At 33.5% G+C, this 8,840-nt stretch overlaps 1 protein-coding gene across 1 annotated transcript in view; it reads right to left on the bottom strand.

Moving 5' to 3' along the window:
• Window positions 1-290: 290 nt before the first annotated feature.
• Window positions 291-8,840, bottom strand: part of LOC150086005 (18S rRNA (guanine-N(7))-methyltransferase) — a 106,500-nt gene continuing 97,950 nt past the window's right edge. The window contains exon 12 of the mRNA XM_090373649.1: window positions 291-524. Coding sequence (XP_090229775.1) covers window positions 470-524 — 55 coding nt within the window. The 3' untranslated portion in view covers window positions 291-469. The remainder of the gene's footprint in view (window positions 525-8,840) is intronic.

Genomic DNA, 8,840 nt, shown 5'->3' with positions numbered 1-8,840 from the left:
TTTGTTATCTAAGCTAAAAACAAATGTGCCTGAAATTTCCATGCATCTGTTGTGGACAGGAACATTACATACAAATTGCAAAATAAGTTGGAGTATTTTGTGGTTTGCAAACAGAGGTATAAAGCAACATATTCTAAATTATTCAAGTTTACATTCACTAAACAGAAAAGCAAATGACTGGATTTCTAAATCAGCAGTCCTATTGCAATAATCACAGAAAAAAAAGGAAAAGTATGAGAGAAACAAAATGGTTGCAAAGTGCATTTGCTTTCAATTTGTTGTGTCCCTTCACTTGCATATTAAATACCACTTAACTCTTCTGAGTTCTTGATGTGCTACTACACTGTAGCAGACAAAAAATATAGGAAGCCTCACTAGATACTTTCAGTAATATTTAGTTTCTTGTTTTTCTTTTATAAAAGAACAATTCACAAGTCATTTTTTATTTTTTTATTTATAAACACCTTTTCTAAAATTTGCCACTTCGCCTCCGGCCTGTATATTTGCTGTCTGCTCTCACCTCTCTGAAACAAAACAATCAGTACAAAAGAAATACATTATGAAATGCAAATTACTGGGATATTAGAAGAAAATATGACAGTTCACAAATACGATTTTAATATAATGTAGAACCTCTCTGAAACAAAACAATTGATTACACTATAATAAAACAGTCAGTACAAAAGAAATACATTATGAAATGCAAATTACTGGGATATTAGAAGAAAATATGACAGTTCACAAATAAGATTTTAATATAATGTAGGATACCCTCTGGCCTAAATTACAAGTCTTCATGGAGCACTTTCTGATTTATGTTTCGATGGAATAATTTTTCCACTACACAGTGGTGGTACGTGGTTCAGATCAGACTTCTAGCAGGAATAATGTGACAAATCACAATCAGTGCCAAAGCTGTCACAGAGATTTGCGAAGGAGAAATATACTTTTCTGCATAAGCACTGGAACAATGCAAGCATAATCAGGAAAGACTTACCACAAAAGCCATTGGTTCCAGAAACAAAGTTAAATTGCTTCTTATCAGAAGTTAGAAATGCCACAGGAGGGAAAAAATGTTCCCCACCCTATTTTTAACAAAGAATTTAACTTTGTTAAAAATAACTAAATTAGCTGAGAAGTTTTCATTAAGTAATGCAGGTGGTAATCATCATTCAGGTTATTCAAATTATAAGTCTTTTAATACAGTAATTCAAAGTGTGTACACTGAAATTGAAATCTGAATTGTGACCTGTGAATAGTTTGTCTATTTAAAAAAAAAAAAACTGCCAAAATCAACTACAGTCAAACATCATTACAATGAAATTGAAAGGGCTATAACAAAAATTTGCTATTGCTCAGCATAATAATTATACACCCTCCCCCCAATAATTGTGTGGTGTGCAGAGAGGGAATTCACATACCTCTTTGCACTATGAGCACAAAAATAATACATTTAAAAATGCTGCAAGCAGTAGCTAACCCACGCTTGACAGCAAGTGGCTGGTTTCTATCATGGTGCCAACTAAAGGTGGTTGACTATTGCCAAACTAAGTTCACGCCAGTTTGCATTACACAGTGAGTTGCTCTCTTAAACTGCATTCTATTAAGAAAAGGAAAGCAACCAATTTTTAAAAATGCCCTATCACTGAAACCAAACAATACTTTGATCAGCCAGTGATAAAAATTCAAAATTTCTAAACACAACCACTAATCTTTGTCATCACATGTATTCATCCAATATCAGAGAATTTTTATCCTCCAGTAAAAAAATACTCTTACACTGGAGGGTTAAAAAAAAATAATAATTTATAACATTTATTAATAATGTACGTACAATGATGAATTTGCTTTTATCAATTTCTCACACGTAAGACTGGTGAGCTGATTGAAGGTCTATACTGATTTAATTTCATTGCACTTAAAGGAGTTGCTACCTTTGCCGCAACTCCCAATTTTTTTTCCTTATCCTTTATTATGGTTCTGATAGTGAACCTCCACTAAATCAAATGTTTTGTACGTTAGAAATTGAATTTGATATTGTAAAAAGACTGGATTCTCCCGAATCCAGTCTTTTGTTATTTCTTGTACATACTGGATACGGCTTAGTCGGGTGTGGTTTTTTTTTTTTTTTTTCAGTTGGCCGTATAGCCAACTGAAATTCTAAATAATGAATTTTACGCTCAGACCTAATCTTTGGAACATTTAGAATTTTTTTATCCAATCAAAGATTCAATGTAAATTCTGTCAAGTTATGGGTTCCACCATAAAATGTCTGAAATTCAGAGAAACCCATAACAGAAAAGGATGTATGCATTCTGCATTTATATTTCTATAATATGCAAATATTTTTCAGCCATCTGGTGGTTCTTAGTGCTGAATAATACTAGAGCATTTGATCCGATCGATCTATGAGCCAGAACTGTGCGGCTCTTCAAATTCCGAGTCACTCATATTTTAGGGGGGTTTTTTTGTAATTAAAAAAAAAAGAAAAAAAGCAATACAACATACACAACAAAGACTGTCACTGCAGCAGATTTACGCACAGCACTGACTCATGTACAGCAAATTCTCTGCAAGTTACAACACTGATTCAATCGAGTTAACTTGTAGCTTGTAACTGGCTGCTGCAAAGAATTTTCTATTACACATGCCAAATAAGAGATAATTTGCAAGGCTTTTTTTTATGAGTTTTGGTAATGAATATATATTAGAATTTGGGGTTTGAATAATTTAACATGCCTAACTCAAATTAGCATCAGAAACCAGTTTACCCAAATAAGCCTTGGCACAACAGTCGTGTTAAATTACAATACGGTAAACCCCCGCTATTCGTGGTCGCTGAAAGTGCCGTGAACATTTTCTGCCATAAAAAAACATGGGCGTCGCTAAAATTATCTTTCCCGGTCAAAACAGCGCTCAGTGAGTAGTGGGGGGTGACAAAATCGCGAGCGTGGATGTTTCTCGCTAATCCTTGTTCAGTTATGTCTTATGCGCTTGTCATGGAAGGTTTCGTCATTTGCTTTTAATTTATATGCTTATAAATTGATATGCTTACAAAAGTGATAAATCTACCGTTTTGCAGTGTAAAACAGACTTTTTCGAGTGTGTTAATGGAAGAAAGTGACTTTATTTGGACAAGTTCTTTCTAACCCGTACAAAAATATGGTTACGAATAAATGGTGTCATCACCTTTGGTCTTTACAAATTTCCAAGGGAAATTTGAAAAGATCAAAGGTGATGACATTAGCGAATAAAATTGAGTTATTAGATAAAATTTCTAATCGTCAAAGTGTCTCCTCAGTGGCAAAACATTATAAAATCAATGAGTCAACGGTACGATCAATCAAGAAATCGAAGAAAAAAAAATCGCCGTAGTGTCCGTGAAAACGCACTAATTGGTTCAAAACTTTGCTCTGTAACTCGTGATGTTAAATTAGAAAAAAATGGAAAACGCTTTAAATCTGTGGATAGAAGACCAAACTCAAAATAAAATTCTGTTAAGTTCACTCATTATTCGTGAAAAGGCAAAACACCTTTATCAAGCACTGACGGGAAAAGTTTTTTATTTAGTTTAGTAAAAGCGCTGGTTTGAAATTTCTAATAAATATTACATTTAATATTAAATTGTTTCTTATTTTCATTTCGATGCCATATGCTTGCATTTCACTATGTACAGTCATATTATGAAGGTACATATAATACATACGTAGACAAAATTTTAAGACTAGTTTTTCTTATATATTTCATACTTTGGAACGGAACCCCTTTATTACCATGGGAGCCATAACTCAGTATTCGCGGCATTTCTCAGGAACGTAACCCCCGCAAATAGCAGGGGTTTACTGTATTTTCAATTTTTTAAAATCACATTGAGGAGCATTAAGAAGTTTCAAAAGGCCCTGCTAGTGGGTGACAACTCCCAAGTTATCTGGAATGAACAGTGCTTTCCGCGGGGGGGGGATAGAGTGCAACTCTTGGGTATCAAAATAGATGCAGAGTGCTACAGCAAACAAAACTGTGATCCACGCTATAGTGATTATGGAGAACTGTAAATTATAGCCTTAATTTAATTTATTTTAAGTATGTTCTATTTTGCAGGGTAACAATCAAAATGCTAGAAATGTAATGTCCTAGAAGAATGCATAAAAAAATAAGTGTTTTGTATGATAACTAAAAGTCTCATATAAATAAACTCTGGGAGTTATGCATAAAATTTTATATTAATATCACAGGAAAATACCACAATATATTCTCTGCTGCATATGTAAAACTTTCATATGCAGAGCATTAATGTGATAAAGCATTACTGTACTTTGTAATATGATAAAGCATTACTGTATTTTGTAAGGAAACTGCAAAAACAGATGAATTGTTTTGTTTTTAATTACTATTCAAAATCCAAAATATATATATAATGTTATCTCATTTTCTAAAAGAAAAAAGTTTTCAGGGTTTATAAATATGAACTGTTTTGCTAGGCTGTTCTGAAATGCTACTGATAGTTTATTTAATATTACAACGCATTGCTAGGCTGTTCTGAAATGCTACTGATAGTTTATTTAATATTACAACGCACAATCTGACAAAAGAATTAACCATTACAAAAAATACAAACTGATAATTGTTTCTCCACTGCCGATTTAAAGGAGGGCGACAAAATTTGCAAGAGGACACTAATCACTGTTTTTATAAGGAACAGCGTAGAAGGTGCAGACTGAGAAGTTAGCAAATAGCACGTTAGAGAGAAGCTGATTGAGGTGTTTAAAGCCCTGAAGGGGCTAAGTAAAATGAATGAGAGAACTACATTCTCACTGGTAGAAGGATAAGAACAAGGGGAAACAAATAAAAATATCTTAAGGTGTAAACAGAAGACTGGATTTCATGAAGAAATCAAAATGTCTTATCATGGGTTGGCAGCTCACACAGAAGCAAAGCATTTCTCAATTTGTTCGATGACTGCTTTTTTACACCAACATGGAAAAACAATGTTCTTGATCTGGTAGTCAGCAGTGATTCATAATGTATAAAGAATCTTCAGGTGACCACACAGAGATATGGGATTTATTCAGAGAAATAACTACAGTCAAGGGTAAAAGGAAGGGATTTTGTTTTTGCAAAAGTGATTATAATACTCAGACAATTTTTAAATACTTATCCGTGCATCCAACTGGTGTCTTCAGAAAATGTAAATTCCAAACAGGAATTGCTTGCAGAGGTAAATAGTAGAGGTCACAATGTTTTATACTGATTAAAAGATGCTGTTTATGACTTAGACCAAAATGGATGTCAGATGAACCAATGAGTTTTGTAGCAGAGGAGAAAAAAATTCACGTGATATTATTAATTGTCAAGGGATACAGAGGCCTATAATAAACTGAATAAATATTTTACATTTGCATATGAAGTTTTTAGAGATTATTTAGCAGCAGTCTAACAAATATTGACTTGGATTTTTCTGTTCTTATGAAACCATTAAATAATTTCATAATAACAGAAAGTAAAGTTGTAGAGAAATTGCTGCAGCTAGAAGTGAACAAAGCACCCGGGGCTGATGGAAATTTATCCATTTATATTCAGAGAAGTTATAAAATGAGGTAGCTAAACCTTTAGCCATAATAATGAGAGCATCCTTATGTTCATGAGAGTACCTGTAAACTGGAGATGTACAAACATATCCTCTATTCACAAGGGTGGTTCAAAGGGTAGAGTGAATAACTACAGACCTGTCAGTTTAACCTCTGTGTCAGGGAAAATAACTGAATCATCAGTTAAAGAATGCAAGATCATCATAATAGAAGTGGAGTCATAAAGCAATCACAAGCATGGGTTTGCTAAAGGGAGATCTTGCCTCACAAATCTGATTTACTACTATGAGGTCTTCGCAAAGGAACTGGATGCAAAGAATTTTTGACATCATCTAGTTAGATTTCAGTATGGCCTTTGATACTGTAATACATATGCGATTGTTATATAAATTGGTGCTATGGCATTATGGAAAAGTTACTACTATGGATAGCTAAGTGGTCACTACTCATGGAATAATGTGATAAGTGGGATTCCACAGGTGCTATTTTGGGTCCTTTACTGTTTTTAATATTTATTAATGATACTAAAGTAGGTATTTTAAGGTTGCTGATGATACAAAGATGAGGATATGATACTTCAAGAGGATCTAGATATATTCATGCAAATGGGCTGGAAAGTGGCAGCTGAGGTTTAACAGTGATAAATGAAATGCACTGCATTTGGACAGCAGTAAACAGAATAGCTGGTTTTTTTTTGTTTTTTTTTTTTTGTACCATCTGGGTGGTACCAAACTGAAGGTAGAGAAGTATGAAAAAGATCTAGGGGTAACTACAGACTGACATGAAATTCCAGAATAGTGCTAAAACAACCCAACATGGGGGTTCTGTCAATGAAATGTAGTAATTTTGCTAGCTGGACAAAGGCGATTATCCCATTGTATAAGACAAAGGTTAGACCACATCTTAAATACTGCATACAAGTTTGGAAACCTCGTTTTAGGAAGGACATAACTCTGTTGGAAAGGGTGCAGAAAGGAGCAACAAGCTTAGGACACAACAGGATATTCTTACCAGGACTTTCTGTTAAATTGCAGTCTCTCGAAACTAGGCATCTGCGGCATGACCCAATTGAAGTGTATATGGCTTTAAAAGAGGTAAGTAAACTAAATGCTGATAGAATCTTGACTCTTTCGGAGATGAGACACATAATGGGAAAAATTTAAACTGGAAAAGACCTTTGAATTTCCCCAAACTATCAGATTCAACAACCGATGTAGGTAGCTTATTCCAGTAATTTATAACTCACTGGCTAAAATAAAACTTCTTGCAATCAAGTCTAAACATCTCAACCCTGTAACTTAAATTTATGGTGCCTAATTCTAGAATCATTTATAACCATGAAAATTTCATCCTCATTTATTTTAATTTGCTTCTCTGTTGGAACAAATTTCCAACTAGTGTTGTGGAGGTAGATAGTTTGAAGAAATTGGGAGGAAAGGACAAATTAAAGGTTTTTTGGTGGCTTTGATTCCTTGCACCATACTGCCAATACTAGCATCTCAGCACAAAATGTTTCTTGCCTTTCTGCACATTGAAAAACTATTTTTTTTTTTTTGACAGATTTCTCTTTTAAACAACTTAGGTATCAGAATAGAGATGAGACAGACTGATGTTTAACAAAAATTAATAATACTTAAAAAAAGAGACTGACATTGGCTGTTAGTCTTTTCTTTTGTTTATTATTTCTATTTTCAATTCTTTTTCATTGTAAGATATTTCATTTAATTCCTTATTCCCCTCTCTTCTTGTTATAAGAATGTATATTATTTAGCTTAGCCACTTTAAGGTGTTTCCCCCCCCCTTTCCTTCTGCCATACACTTTTTCTGTTTTAGGAGTCTAGGTTTATTTTAAGGAGCTGTTGTTAAATAATCATCCTGCCATATACCAATATAGTTAAACTTTATATAGTTATAAATTCCACTATCACAATAAATTTTCCTATCCTATTTTATACATATTTTCAGTTATTTTCTTATATTAGATTTAACTTTTGTGTACATTCTGTTTGTATATTCATACCTAGGTGGGCCAGAATATTAAATAACAAAGGTTACTGCATATTGTGGCCCATTCTTGAACATAAATATACAATTTATTATTATTATAAACTATTTTCTATACAATAAAATAATTTTCCTCCTAATGATATTTATTCAGCCAATGGGAGAAGAGAGGTGCGGGTTACGTGGTAATACGTAACAAAAGCTTGTTTTACTGTGGTAAAATAAACTTCTGTTTACGTGTGGTCACACGCTATGTTTATTTAACATGACCATGCAATACCATTCTTGATTTCCATATGTAACTTATTTATGTAAATTAACTAAATGCAACAAGGAGTAATATTTTAAGAGCTTAAGATTCTATATCTGTATGATATCGATGTAGATACACTATAGACAACTCTTAAAAGAAAAACTATGATTGTAGTGTGAAAGGCACCCACTGATGAAAAGCCAACTAGCTTTGATATTGTTAATTTTTTTTTTTTTTTTTTTATGAGCATTAGCAACTAAGGCCATATTGCTCTGGGGATATGAAGTGGTCATTCCCTGACCTTTCCACATCCTCCGTATTTGGTGGTCATGGGCTCGAACCCTGGTCTAATCAAGAAGCGTGTGCTACGCACTGCTGCTCCTGCCCACCTGGCTACGAAGGCGCCAACTAGCTTTGAAAAGATGCCATCTGGGTGGTGCCCACCGAGAATAAGTGACAATAGTCTTCTCTATTAGTGAAGCATTACTTATTCAAGGTAGTGCAATACATGGTAACTCGTGAAGAATAAGCACAATATGATATACAGAGGAAATGATGCCTTTCACACTACGATAGTAGTTTTTTCTTTAAGAGTTGTCTATGGTGTATCAACATCAAAGTTACATAGATATAGTAACGTATTTATGTATTCACAGCTGAGGAAAACACACACACACACCCGAAAGCTTCTGTATTTTATTTATTTTTATCAAAAGAAGCACAGTAAGCAGGGGACAAAGCCCCCAAGTTATTATAATTATAAATTCGCATTTTATTTCATTAAATTTTTATATATATTTTTATTTATTTATTATTATTATTTTTTTAATTTTAGTTTCTGGGTTCTTGCCACAGTGTAGTATACCCTAAAGGAGAGAGATCATATCATGCAATAAGCAGCATTTCCTGAACTGTGTTCCACGGAACATGAGATGCGAAGAAGTGTTCGGTGAAAACTCGTAATTAATAATTAAAAAAACAAAAATAATAAATTTTGC

The sequence above is a fragment of the Mastigoproctus giganteus genome, chromosome 5 (assembly GCF_048544385.1).
Source record: "Mastigoproctus giganteus isolate SK-2022 chromosome 5, ASM4854438v1, whole genome shotgun sequence".
Lineage (NCBI taxonomy): Eukaryota > Metazoa > Arthropoda > Arachnida > Uropygi > Thelyphonidae > Mastigoproctus > Mastigoproctus giganteus.
The sequence above is the reverse complement of the archived record's forward strand: the minus strand, read 5'-3'. Positions and strand labels throughout refer to the sequence as shown.